Source organism: Lynx canadensis, chromosome B2 (assembly GCF_007474595.2).
Source record: "Lynx canadensis isolate LIC74 chromosome B2, mLynCan4.pri.v2, whole genome shotgun sequence".
In the NCBI taxonomy this organism is placed as follows: Eukaryota; Metazoa; Chordata; class Mammalia; order Carnivora; family Felidae; genus Lynx; species Lynx canadensis.
The window spans coordinates 128,813,231-128,828,364 of NC_044307.1; the positions used below are offsets into that span (position 1 = coordinate 128,813,231).

General features: G+C 34.6%; 1 protein-coding gene across 1 annotated transcript in view; it reads left to right on the forward strand.

Annotated features, from left to right (window-relative positions):
• The window catches only part of VTA1 (vesicle trafficking 1), a 69,280-nt gene that overhangs the window by 35,228 nt on the left and 18,918 nt on the right, over window positions 1-15,134 (forward strand). The window contains exon 5 of the mRNA XM_030316473.2: window positions 6,482-6,590. Within this exon, the coding sequence (XP_030172333.1) occupies window positions 6,482-6,590 (109 nt within the window). The remainder of the gene's footprint in view (window positions 1-6,481; window positions 6,591-15,134) is intronic.

Here is a 15,134-nt window from a genome sequence, read left to right on the forward strand (position 1 = left end):
TAGTAGTATAGGTAGTATATATACTATAAATGTATGTATAATATATGTATTTGTGTATATACACATATCATACATACATAGATGTGTGTATGCATGCACATAAAATATAGTTCTTATAAGGGACCTAGAAGCAATGATGCACCAATAGCAATGAGAGTACCCCAGTGTCTGATTTGGGGTTCTAAATACTGTTCATCTATAAAAGGAACCAGGACTCTTATAGAAAGGCTGAATCTAGGACTGGGTCAGGGAAGACACTAGATGAAGCTGGTCCTTTGTCTTGTGCTAGAAAATAAAATGTTTATATGATCTTGGGAACATGTCAAAAGGATCCAGAAACCAACTGGAAAGGGTTTCCACTGTCCATGCTGGGGACAATTTGAGAATCAAAATGAGAATGATATTAGTGATAACTCAATGAATAAAATAAGAATCAATGGGTCTGTACTGAAACATACAATGAAATACATGAATGAATGAATGAATGAATGAATGATGGAAAAACAGAGAAGGCCTTTTACAGTAGAATTCTAATAAATGTAGAAAAATGATAAAGGTAGAAATAATCGGGTTTAAAACGAATGGGTGGGAAGTTTGATGAAGAGTGAGGTATTTCTGTTAGTTTCTAAATGTCTCCTCTCAAACTGCGTACTAATTTTAAAGCAGAAAATAGTCTCAATGGAGAAACCTGTGTGACATCACTTTAACCAAGTTCTCAAATCTAACACAACCAGTATTGGAACCAACCAATACCATATGCCTTCTAATAAGATGAAGTGAAAAAGACAAACATCACTTCAGTGCTAATCCTGCTAAAAATGCATAACCTGAACCTAATCATAAGGAGATATCAGACAAATCCTAATAAATACATGCTTTACAACTTAGGCTGTTTTGTTTTGTTTTGTTTTGTTTTGTTTTGTTTTGTTTTTTAATGTTGAGGTTGAGAAGCAAACACTAACAAAGGCTGGCGGTTCCAGATTAAAGACTAAAAACACATGACAACTAAATAATGCAAGCTTCTTAAATGATATAAACCCAGAAGAGGAATAACTACTGGGGGCATTAATAAAATTGACAGAATTTGTTGGAACTGTGGATCAGAGAATATTCTTATATAAGTGTTAAATGTCCTGATTTTAATAACCATTGTGTATAAGATTGTCCTTGATCTTAGAAAATGCACAATGGAAGGGTAAGGGGCACAGTGACTTCTGACTTACTCCTAAATGGTACAGAAAAAAAATATATATATATAAATAAGCAGTTTGCATATTGATATATGCATAAATATGTGTATATTAATGGATTGATAAAATGTAAACAATTGGGGCATCTAAATGAAAGGTATATGAGAGAGTGTCTTATAAAACTTTCTTCTAAGCTTCATGAAGTTGTGTAAAAAATTATTTCACAAAGCTGTGTGTGTGTGTGTGTGTGTGTGTATGTGTATGTCTCTCTATATATATGTATTTTAAGATAATTTTGGTTCTTTCTTACCCCAGTGGATTAAGTATTAAACAGTTAATAACCATACCTTCTTTGAAAATCTTTTGGCTAATTTGAATGTACATTCCAAATATTATAAAACTAGGATAGTTAAATTTAAGTATTTGTGTATTATAGTTTTGTATATTTATTTATGTAAGTACATGTAAATTTAAATGTTTATGTATTATGGGTATGATTTTTTGGTACAGTTTTATAAAATTCTAGTTGTTTTGAAAAATATAAAAGTAGGGGCGCCTGGGTGGCTCAGTCAGTTGAGCCTCCAAAATTTTGGCTCAGGTCATAGTCTCACGGCTTGTGAGTGCAAGCCCCTCATGGGGCTCTGTGCTGACAGCTCAGAGCCTGGAGCCTGCTTCGGATCTGTGTCTACCTCTCTCTCTACCCCTCCCCCACATGTGCTCTGTCTCTCTCTGCTTCAAAAATAAATACACATTAAAAAAAAGAAAAATATAAAAGTATAAAAATGTTAAATATATCTTAATACATGTAATATTTGTACATGTAATTTGTGATTATAAATACTTCAGTGTTTGAGTCATTGTGGTAATAAATTTGTTGAATGTGTGTTTTTCAAGCATTTCTCATTGTATTTTGTCCAGTGTTCCTGGGAATTTAATAGAGCCCTTGTTTCTATACTATATTTGGGAGCATCGAGGGGCTAAGTATAAATATATTATCTGTGGTATTGCCACAGAGTTAGAGATTATTCCTCTCCTTTGCATCATTAAGTGCTTTGAAATGTTATGAAAGCTATGGATTCTCTCCCATGCATTTGTGCATCACATTTTTGCATATAATTTTGCGAGTTTCATAGACACCCTCTACCCTAACCACTGACCCTTCTTTGCAAGCCCAAGTCAAACTGCATACTCGAATGTAATATTCACATTTATTCCTTAGTGAAAAATGTTTCATTCCAGTTTAGTGTTTTTCGTAGTATAGTTCCAAGACAGCCACCTTCAGAATCATTTGGGGTATTTGATTTTAAAAAAACATGTATTTCAGAATCTAGTATCCTGTCATTCATCAAATATTTATTAAGCTCTACTATATATCAAACATGGTTCTAGGCACAAGTAATGCAGCAGTGAATAAAATCCCTGTCCTCGTGGGAATCATATTTCTCTGGTGGAGACAGACAATGAAAAAATGAATAAATAAAATACATAGTATGTCAGATGTCAAGTGCCATGGAGAAACTCAAGGTAGAGATAGGAAGGTCTATTTAAAACAGGTGGTTGGCGATGGCCTCACATTTAGCAACATTTAACAATGCCTTGAAAGATAAAGGGAATGAAATACAGAGATGTTCAGAAAGAGGCAAGAGAAAGTACAAACCTTTTGAAATAGTAAAGGAGGTCTGTTCAAGTTCAGGTAGTAGCAGTGAAGACTGGCTGAATCTGGAGTGAGAGAGATTAATAGGAGGTAAGGCTGGGGGAGGAGGAGTTCAGTGAGAATTGATAGGATTTAAGTGCTATTTTTAAAGTATTTCTTTCACTCTAATGGTCAAGTGTGGAAGTAGGGAGACCCATTAGTTCATTACTAAATAATCAAAACCAGAAGTAGTACTGGCTCAGAACAGAATTTGCAGTAGTAGATGCTGAGAAGTGGCTGGACTCTGGATATATTTTGAACAGAGAGCTAACAGACTCTAAAAGATTTGTTGGTAGATTGTAAGAGAAATAGAGGACTAAAAATGACTCCAGTGGTTTGGGCTTGAACAACTGCAGGAATGGAGTTGCCATTTACTGGCATATGGAGGAACAAATTTAGTAGGAAAAGATCAGAAGTTGGTGTTGAACTTTGAATGTTTTCAACTATCTGCCATACAAGTGAAATGTGCGGTGAATATAAGTCCTGACTTTCACAAGACAGAACTGAGCAGAAGATATGAATTTGGGAGTTGGCCACCTAACGTGGTACTTAAGGCCATAAGAGTAGATGAGATCCTTCAGGTAAAGTGTCAGAAGAGAAGATGAGAAGTCCATGCAAGAACTGAAGCCTCTGGCCTTCCCCACCCTGGAGCTAGAATCAGGAGCACCCTGCCAGGCAAAGAAAACCAGATGACCTTGATAACCCGGAAACCAAGTGAAAGGAGGTTGCAAAGAGGAGGAAGTGCTCAACTTTTCACTCTGATAGAGTCAAGTAAGATGACTTCTAAACTCTGGATTTTGCAAGAGAGAAGTAATCTTGTAACCTAGACAAAAGCAAGAACTTGACTGGGTGGGCTCAAGACCAAAATCCAAGAGGAAGAATTGGAGCATTCTTTTTCAAAGTGGCTTTTTGGTATGCTAATAGAGAATGTTTTCATAAGATTTCCCATAGTTTAGGCTAAGAAGTTTTGTTACTGTATCGTCATGGGATTCTTACATGCACCAGGTTTGAGAACCCCTGCTGTAGCCTGTGCTTGGTATTTGCTAACCATTCTTCAGTGTAACAAGCGCAAATGATTTAAAAATTAAATGGAAATTCTACTTACCACTGTTGACTCTAGTGGCCCAAATTTGCAGTTGTCAGTGATTCTCATCAATCCTGTAACAAAACAGGAACTTAAAGGCCAAGGACAAAAGTAAAAGTTCTTTTTGTAATTCCTGTTTCCCAGAAAGGATGTCTAATTAGCCAAAAAGAGTTAAAAGATGTCAAAAATATTGACATCTTGGAAAATTTCCTCTTAAAACATTGTTTTATATCTAGCATCCTTTATTTTAAAGAAAATAAAATGAAAAAGCAAATTCGTTTTAACAATTGCCAAAATTTTCTGTATTACATATTATAAGCTCCAGGTTGCAGGGGTGTTTTGAAAACAGTGCAGAATAAAAAACAAACTGTTGTATGGATTTATCTGCTCTGGGGAAATGTTTTTTTAATGTATATACTAAAATGAAGCCATCTTAGGTTAGCATAACACTTTTAAACTTCACATACTAATGAAGGAACCCAATGTGGTTTAAATATTTACACTATTTGTACTATGATATTAGGAATGAAGGAACCTCCTGAGGTTAACACAATACAACTTAACCCAACTCAGTCTTTAGCATTAAATTATTTCATGCCAAGAATAATCTGTCCTATTCTTAAAGCTGAAGAAGGCAAATTAAACTTTCTTAAGCAATTTATTCATTTTCTTTCAAAGGGGTCCTCTTTATATATACCAAAGTACAACCTATATAACATGCATTAAGTAGCTGACCTTTTAAAGCTAGTGTTCCCTTATTTCATATATTCCTAAGTTGCAAAGTGCACTGTGCTAATTATAGCTTATTAAGGCAGCCCTGAATCGAGTGGTTGGCTTCACTGCAAAATAGTGTGATCTTGGGTAAACCATTTACTTTTGTATTGCCATTTCCTCATATTTATAATAATGGGATTGCAGAATCCTAAGAGAGAAAGGTGAAGGAAAGATTACAGACTTTGGGTAGTACAAGTGCCACGTGTAGTAATGGAAGTTATTGCCCAGCTTTCACTTTGGATTCCAAAGTTCACACCTACTTTGTTCATCGTTACCCCAGCACTTAGCATAGTGCCTGACTTGAATAAATGATAAATTATGTGTTGACTTGCTGGTATTCAGGGAGCCTGATAAGGAAGTAAACATTTGAACTGAGCCTAAGGAGACTTTTGTCAGAAGAGGAAACCATCTTAGATAGGGAGACTAGCATGAGAAAACACTGTAGGTGAGCCAGTCCTATCTGGACTCTGACCTTTTGTGTGATGAAAATGAGAACCAAACAGAAGAGAAATAGAGACTTTTTTCTCTAGAGTAACTGTGAAGAAATGAAAACTTTAAATGTGGATGCTTCTTTTGAAGAGCTTCTTTGTGAAGTAGAATAAATTATAATCATACCTGGAAGAAAATGGAAACCCTGTACAAAAGACTTTTTAGTAGAATATATGAGGATTGTTTGATAAGAAAAGGGAAATTAAATATGGTACGAATTCAGTAATCTGGGAGTTAACTTTTTTTTTAGGTATCTATATACTTACCTGTAGTAGTATCTAGATCATTTTGTATAAAAAACTAAGTATCTGTGCTGTGTGCAGTATTTCTATTTATTGGCGACTCAGTGGATACTTTGCAAAAGGCAAATTATAATTGTTTCCAACATAATGAAACCGCATACAAGTCGCCTGGAGATCTTGTCATGGTGCGGATTCTAATTCAGTAGGTCTGGGAGGTGCTTAAAGATTCTGCATTTCTAACAAGCTCCAGTCATGATTATCATAAAGGTCAATTGGAATATAAACTAAAAATTACTAACCCATCCAAAATTCTAAAAGCTTTCACATTTATAAATTTTTGTCGTAATTTTATAGTGTGTAAGCATCAATTTGAAGGCAGGAAAGAAGAGGAGGCAACTCATAGGTTCTTTATTGATATTTTCAGTTCTCATAACAACCCCATGAGGTGTATTACTTTTCCCCTTTTTGGAATTGAGGTAACTGAGATTCGGAGGTGGTCAAAAAGTTAAAAGGTCAGATTTGCCTAGCTGTCTGTCTAGTGTCTGTTTTAACAACTGCATCATCTTATTTTTCTTTTTGTTTTCATAAATGTGTTTTCATAGATTTGTACAGATCAATTTTTTCTTCTTTGGTGGAAATAGTTGAATCTGTTGTTACTATCTTTTACATTTAATTTTAGAATTCCATTTAGCTTAGTTCTCCCCTGTCCATTAGAGTTACAAGTTTTGCTGGAAGGACACTCCCATATTTTCATTGCAGACCTTTTCTAAAATTAGAAAATCATAAAAGGGAACTAGGCATGTGTTTTGAGGAAGATAGCTTTTTATGGTCTGTCAAGCACCAGACAGCTGGTAGGATCCAGTGGGGAAAGGGGATTCTTTGCCATATTCTTGCAGAGATACAACATGCAAAAATGGGTTTTATCTGAGAAATACCATGTAGGTTATCACAAATGTATATTTTCATTTGACTTATTTACTGCAGTCTAATACTAAAATATTCCTTCTAGAATGTGAAACACAGAAAGTATGCAAGGTGGAAGGCAACATATATCCATAACTGTTTAAAGAATGGAGAGACTCCTCAAGCAGGGCCTGTTGGAATTGAAGAAGATAATGGTATGTATTTATTTATCTAAGCAAAATGATTTAGCAGAATCATAATTGTTCCAAATATTATTACTCAAAGTTTTCGGAAGAAACTGTACACTTTTGTTTGTCGCGTTAGTTCTAAAATCTGTGAAAGTTAAGTGTGAAATCATAAATCTAGGGACAGTGAGAGATTAGGGCCAAACTGCTCTAATGTCTGTGTCAACAAAATGGCCTGCCTCTCTCCTACCTATAATCAGATTTTATTCCAACATAGAACAGGTATTCCATTTATAATTTATAAAATATTTCCAAACCACAAAGACACTGTTATTTTTTACATATCTATTTGAGGTAGATTTTTTTGGCAGAGGGGAAGATAGTACATTCACATGGTTCAAAAGTTATAGAGGATATAAAATATATGAAATGAGTTTCTCATTTCCACCACATCCCTCATTTGCCCAGATTCTACTAAAACCCAAATAAACATTATTTTCAGTTTTTTGTGTACCTTTCCATATGATTTTTTATGAATTTACAAGTACATAGGAATATATATCCTCTTTTTTTTTTTTTAAGGTTTTTATTTATTTTTGAGAGAAAGAGCAGGGGAGGAGCAGAGAGGAAGACAGAAAATCTGAAGCAGAGCCCCTATCACCTGATTTCAAAAGTATTATGCTAAGTGAAAGAAGCCAAACACAAAAGGCTAAATACTATATGATTGTATTGATATAACATCCCAGAGAAGGCAGTGCTCTAGGGACAGAAATCAGATAAGTGAGTACCTAGAGTGAGGGAGTGGATTTACTACAAAGGAACATGGGAAAGGTTTGGAGATGGTGGGATGTAGTGGTTGTACAGTATATAAGTTCGTCAAAACTGTATACCCAAAAAGTAAGAATTTTACTGTATATAAATTATATATCACTAAACCTGCCTTTTAAAGACCAAAGGGGTTGGGGGGAGACAAAGAAAACCTATGTGTTCTATTTATTTAATATTCAGGAGACTGTTTAGAGTGTTATAATGCCACTTGGTGGGAAAGGTACACCGTGGTTTTGTATATGAATACTCTTTGTAAATGATTTTGTAGTCCACATCTTAGAGATGCAAGCTTTCATGCATTTCATGCTTTCATTTCAGGTTAATTTCTTGCTATCTATTCCTGAAGCACTCTTCATGATATGCCCTTAATCTAATGTTTTGTTTTGTTTTGTTTTGTTTTGTTTTGTTTTGTTTTTAGTGTTTTTTAATGTTTATTTATTTTTGAGAGAGAGATAGAGCACAAGCAGGGGAGGGGCAGAGAGAGAGGGAGACACAGAATCTGAAGCAGACCCCAGGCTCTGACCTGTCAGCACAGAGCCAGACATGGGGCTCGAACCCACAAACCGTGAGATCATGACCTGAGCCAAAGTCGGACACTCAACCGACTGAGCCACCCAGGCGCCCCCCTTATCTAATGTTTTAAATAGTCTTTTACACATAGAATTCTTCTCGTAATTATTTTATGTAATAAATACCTTGCATTCATATAGTGCCTTAAAGCTTACAGATTATTTTCACATTTCTGAAGCCCTCAGAAATCCCTTAGGAATTGTTACTACTATTTTACAAAGGAGGAAGTTGAGGGGTTTGGGCCTGCCTAAGGACGTAGAACCTCACAGAGGAGAACTAGAACTTGAGCCTTGGCCCACTTACTCGGAGTCCTGTGTTTTTCACATTCTTCCTTTCCTACTTTAATATCGACTGTAGTCCAGAATGTTCTATGTCAGGCCTACTGTTAACAAGCGTCCATGGGAAAATAGCCAGCATCCTCAGGCTACAAAGCAAGAGTAACCACAATGTGGCATCAACCTACTTTACCATTTCTCCCTCCTAAAATACTCATCTTTCTTTACTTACCTGAATCCTGTCTGTGATATTTTCTCCTTCATCGGAATTTCTGCAGAGCTATTTTGTTTATATATGTTTGTAAAGTCTTTATAAAATATATAGCATTTAATAAAGTATCTTCATAATTTATGTTAATTTTTATCATTTATGGGGCACTTGCTAGGTATTAGGCACTGTGCTAAATATTTTACGTATATAATTTAGTTCTCAGAGTTTCTGAAGGTAGCTGCACATCCCTGTTCAAGCTCTAATAACTAGTTAATGAAACTCAGTATTGGAACCCAAATCTTTCTAATTCTGAAGTCTGTACTCTCGTTATACATTTAAGCAGATGCATTTTTTCCTTCAACCAGTTTGACATTAGATAACAAGACTTAATACATATTTGTCTTCCCCCCTGAGTGTTACAAGAAAATTTCTATGTCAGCCAATCAACATAACTGTTAATTTAACATTCTCTTGAGAGCATAGTAACAACATTATGAGGAACACTTCTGTGCTTTAGACATGATGTAGAGCCCTAAATTTGGAATGAACTCCCACTTCCCAGGATATACCTTTGTACTTAGATTTTTTAAATGTAATTTTTTTCATTCATTTTTGAAGAAAAATTTTTTAAATGTCATTTAAATTTGTTTTAATGTCATTTTTTAAAAGTCATTTATCAGCTAATGCTGAGTACCAGGGATAGTACAAGGGATAGATACCAGGGAGTACCAGAGATAAATAAGAGACATGGTCCTTTACTTAGGAGCTTACAAGCTCCTTAGAAGCTTAGCTCCTTTACTTAAGAGCTTACGTCCTCATGGGGAGCAATAGGTTTAATAAGCAGTTATAATAAATACATGATAGTAAGAGATTGTGCTTATTGAGTCTCCAAAGAGAAGTTGAATTAAGTCAGGTAAACAAAAAACAAAGGATGAAAAAAGCATCTTCCAAAGCAGCAGGGAGGCCAGTTGAGAACTGGCTGGACTGTAAGTATTGTTTGCAGGGAGGAGCATTTTGGGGAGTGAGTTGAAGGATAATTCTGCATATTGTGAGATGAAGTCAAGGGCTATTAATGACCTAAATTATAAATAGCAAAAGCCTGGGTGAGATATTGGCCATGAGGATAAACAGAAGGAAGTGTAATCAATAGAACGTAGAATACTTCAGTGACAGAGGAAATGGAAGATGATCCCTAAGTTTCCAGCCTTTCAAAGAAATGACTAATACAACATGAGCAGGTTTGGTGGGGAAAATTAAGAGAAGACACTGAGATAGTCATGTGATTACTACCTGGAGAAGTCGCAAGTGGCAGATCTTCTTCCAAAGATTGCAGGAGAAGGTTCTGGGCTAAAGGTAGAACTTTGGAGTTGTCAGCCTGAAAGCAAGAGATGAAACCAAAGTAAAATGTTGGATCACCCATGGAGAATGGATAGCTTAGGACCTAAGGCCAGAGATGGAAACTTTCTTCACATTCAGTAATTACATTAAATTGGAAACCAAAGCTGAACCACTTCTATTATCTGATTACATTTAAGGTGCCTTTTACACATTATTTGTAGTAAATTTACTCATGTTCTAGTTCTCATTACGTTCAAACATTTGGTTGGAGACACTTTACTTCTTGTATATGGTATACATATATTCTTAAATATACCATGAAAATGTCTTTTTTGTTTTAAACATTTTATTTTTTCAGTACTATTTCAAATGTGTCATTTTAGGTACATCAAAATGCCTAATAAATAATCAGTGTTATTTTTTAGACATTCTTTCAGTATCAATGACTTCTCTAATATTAACATTTTTAACTTTTGCCCTTGAAAGTATTACGTTTTGATTATTATCATGATCACTTTTGTTCTGAAATGGTTTCTTTTAGGTTCTATAATACTACCTTATTAGAATATTAGATCTATATAATTTTTGTTGTGTTTTCCAAAAGTTGGCTTAAGTGGAGCTTGTAATTTGTATTCGTTACTTTTATTCTGTTTTTGTGGAGCTTCTAGATAGTAGAAAATGGTGAGTTACAGAATACCAGTAATAAATCCTTTAAAATATGAAGAGTTTTTTTCACTCTGTGCTTTTTCAAAACAACTTAAAATGTAACCTGGTGGCATAATCAGTGTCAATGTCATAACCTCTAACAGTATATGCTCAGAAGTGGTTTATGGCTCTACCAGAGGATGTCCTTAAATCTGAATGTGTAAGAGAAGAGTCTTCTTTAAACTATGATTTTCTCGATATACCATTATATTCTCTAGTGTTCTTAAAATAACTCCTGACGTAAAAAGTGTTACATTTAACAAAAGTCTAATTCTCTGGAATTTAATTTCTAGTAAAAACATTTTTAAAAAAAGTAGATACCACACCTTAGTTAACTTAGAGTAAGAAAAAAGAGAAATATACTTACTCCTGAAAATAGTACTGTATGGAATTAAGCCCATAAAGAAGCCACATGCTTAGTACAAAAATAGCATTCTAGGGAAAAGGCTCAACTGAAGGGAATTCTGTTAACATTCAAACTCTGGGTTTTCATGTCCATTTGAATTCAGTATCTACAAAATGGTATTACTTCTGACTGGTCATTATTAACCTATACTCCAGCAATAAAAACTAAAGAAGGTAATTACATATTTCATATTTCTAGTGATTTAAAATTACTCTCTTTCAACAAACCATAAGATACAGTTAACCTCAGCATTTTTTAGCCTCGATAAACATTTCCTATTAAGACCTGTAGTTGAAGAATATGAGAGATATAAAATAAGTCAATACATTATGAATCTAAAATGTAATCTTAAAGTGTCCTAATCTAGTGTTAATGTCATAACTTTAACAGTATCTTCTCAGAAATGGCTTATGGCTCTACAAAAGGATATAATTTTACAAATACACATTTTTTGAAGAATTTGAAAATAAATTGGAGATACACTCTTTTACTTCTAAATATTTCAAATATTAAGTTTGGTCAGTTGATTCAGTAATCTCCTTGGTGGCGTTTTGTGTCCAAGATCCAGTCTAGGATCAGCCCATTACATCTACTTTTCATGTCTCCTTAGTCCCTTTCACCTGGAATGGTTCTTCAGCCTTTGTAGGTGTTTCTTGGCCTGATGTTTTTGAAGAGCACAGGCTAGTTACTTATAGACTGTCCCTCATAATTAGATTACTATTATGCATTTTTAGCAGAAATACTCTAGAATGAGATTGTGTTCCTTAACTCACATTGGAAGTGTATAATATTGTGACATATTGGTGAAATAATGGTGATATTAACTGATCACTCAGATAATGTGGTATCCTCTGGGCTATTATACTTTAAAATAATTTTCCCTTTGTTATTAATAAGTTGTTTGTGGAAGATACTTTGAGGCTATGTAAATACCCTATTTTTAATGGAATATTACCCCACCATCGTTAGCATCCACTGATGATTTTCTAACACCATTATTCCTTCTATATTAATAAGTTGGCATTATACTGTAAGAGTGTTCCTATCTCCTTCATCTGTGTATTTACGCATTTAATTATTTATGTCAGTATGGGCTCATGAATTTATATTCAGTGATTATAATCCATTACTATCATCTCTTTTTATGATGGTCAGAATTGTCCCAGATTCAGACAGTGGGAGTTTTTCAGTCTGGCTCCTGTGTCCTTTTTGTGTGTTTCTATCGTTCTTGGTGGTATACACTTCCTCGCTTTCTGACACATCAGAATGCTACAAGTGCATCTAGTTCTTTTTTTGACCCAGCACTAGAATCAGCTTTTTCTTTAAAGAGCCCTTGGTCCTTTTTACTGGAGAATGGAAGCCAAGACCTGGGAACCTGGGCATGATAGGCACTAGGTGTCTGCATTGCTGCTGATATATCATTGCTTCTAGGCCTTCTCAGAACACAGAGCAAGGGAGACACACACACACACACACACACACACACACACACAATTATTTTCATTCTTCAACACTAAGTATTCTAGCTTTCATTAGCTTCAGTTTAGTCATCCATTTACTCATGTCTGGAAAACAAATGATAGAGTCAGAATTGGTAATCTGTACCACTGTAAAAAAGCAAAGATAGAAATTGAAGTTTACCTGTTTACTTAGAGTAATTCAGTGACTCGGTGACTTTTGACACACATCCCTCTAAATAAATAATATTTCCATTACCTCTCAAAATTCCTCATACTCTTTTCCAGTCCATTCCTACCTTGAGAAGCAACTGATTTAGTTGTTTGTTTAATCAAAATTTAGTTTTACCTGACCTGGAGCATTGTGTGAATGGAGTCATACAATATTCTTTTGCACCCAGCTTCTTTCTCTCAGCATCACATCTGTGAGATTCATCTATGTCTTGTGTATGAGTAATCCATTCTTTTTTACGGCTGAGTAGTAGTTTACTTTGTGGATACCAATGATTTACTTATCAGTTCATCTGCTAATGAATATTTTAGCTGTTTCTAGTTTGAGGTTATGAAGAATTAAGCTTCTTGACACTTGAATACATGACATTTAAATGCAAATACATGTGGTTTTTGACATACTTCACATTATATGTGAACACATGGCATGTGTTCCATTGCTCTGGGTCAATAGCTGGAGCAGAATTGCTAGGTTATATACGTTTAATTTTTAAGGAATTCCCAAACTATTTTTAAAGTCATTGTACCATTTACACTTTCAACAGCCATGTATTAGAGTTTCTGTCATTCTATGTCATTGCTAACACTTGGTATTGTTAGCATTTTTAAATTTAGCCATTCTGACCCATGTAAAGTGACTCTTCACTGTGATTTAACTTGCATTTTCCCAATGACTAAATGTTATTGAACTCTGTTAAATGTATTTATCAGCTTTTCCTATATCTTTATTGGTGAAGCATCTGTTTAAATCTTTTGCCTGTTCTTTTTTGTTGTGGTAAGATATACATAACATAAAATTTACCATTTTAGTTATTTAATTGTGTGGTTCAGTGGCATTAAATACATTCATCTTGTTCAGTTTATCATCACCATGTATCTCCAAAACATTTTTCATCTTCTTAAATTGAAACTCTGTACCCATTAAACTGTAAGTCCCCTTTCCACTGTGGATCCCCAGCCCCAGGTCACCACCATTCTGTCTTCTGTATCTGTGGATTTGACTACTCTAGGTACCTCATACATGTGGAATCATACAGTCTCTGACCTTTTGTGACTGGTTTCTTTCATTTATTGTAATGTATTCCAGGTTCATCCATTTTTTTTTTTTTTAACGTTTAATATTTTGAGAGAGAGAGAGAGACAGAGTGTGAGTAGGGGGCAGGGGGGACAGAGGGAGAGGGAGACACAGAATCCAAAGCAGGCTCCAGGCTCCACACTTGTCAACACACAGCCCGACATGGGGCTTGAACTCATGAACCGTGAGATCATGACCTGAGCTGAAGTTGGACGCTTAACTGACTGAGCCATCCAGGCACCCCAAGGTTCATCCATGTTATAGGATGTTTTAGAATTTCATTCCAAAGGCTGAATAATATCCCATTGTATGCATATACACATTGTATTCATTCATCTAGTGGTGTACATTGTGATTGTTTCCACATTTTGGTTGTTGTGAATAATGCTATGAACATTAGTATACTTGCCGGTTTTTAATGGATTATCTGTCATTCTAGTATTGATTTTTTTTTATAAATTATGAACATAAGTCCTTTGTCACATACATGTTTTACCAATATTGACTCCCAGTCTGTTGCTTACCTTGTTCTTTTAATTATCTTTTAAGTACAAGAATCTTTAATCCTGATAAGTATAATTTATAATTTTAAAAAATTTATGGCTATTTCTTGTGTCCTGCCAAGTCTTTTTTTTCTACCTCAAAAATTCTTTTATATATATTTAATCTTGAAGATTTGTAGTTTGCATTTTTACTTTTAGGCTTGTGAGAGACCTTAAATTTTTTTGTGCACATGGTGTGAGGTAGGGATTCAGGATTCTTTCCCCCATAAGGGTATCCTATTATTTCATCACCAGTTGTTACACATTGTCAGAAATTCAGTTAATTGTGTGATTCTATTTCTGGACTCTGTTCAGTTACATTGGTATATTTTTTTGTCTATACTAATAGCACACTGCCTTCCATCTTTTTACAGTAAATCTTGAGGTCAGCTGGCAGAAATCATCCACCTGTTCTGGTATCTTCTTTATCCACATGTTCTTAGCTGTTCTGTGTCCTTTGAGTTTCCACATAAAGTTTAAAGTAGGTTTTTTCAGTTTCTGTTAAGAAAAAAAAAAACAAAACATACTGGAATTAGGAGTGATATTACATTGAATTTATACATCAATTTAGAGTGAATGTATACCTTAACAAAGCTGAGTCTTTAATTGTACGAATATGATACATCTTTCCATTTATTAAGCCTGCATTAATTTTTATCAACAGTATTTTGTATTTTTCAGAATATAGATTTTGAACCTCTTTTGTTAATTTCCAAGAAATGTGTTTTTTCATTCCCTTGTTTACTTCTAATATGAAATACAATTGATGTTTGTATAATGATGTTGTATCGTACAACCTTGCTAAATTTACTTGTTAGTTGTGGTTGCTTTGTAGATTCCTTGAGAGTTTCTGTGTAGGTAATCATGTTATCTCTAAGGAGAGACAGTTTTGCTTCTTTCTTTCCAATCTTTATGTCTTTTCTTTCTTTTTCTTGT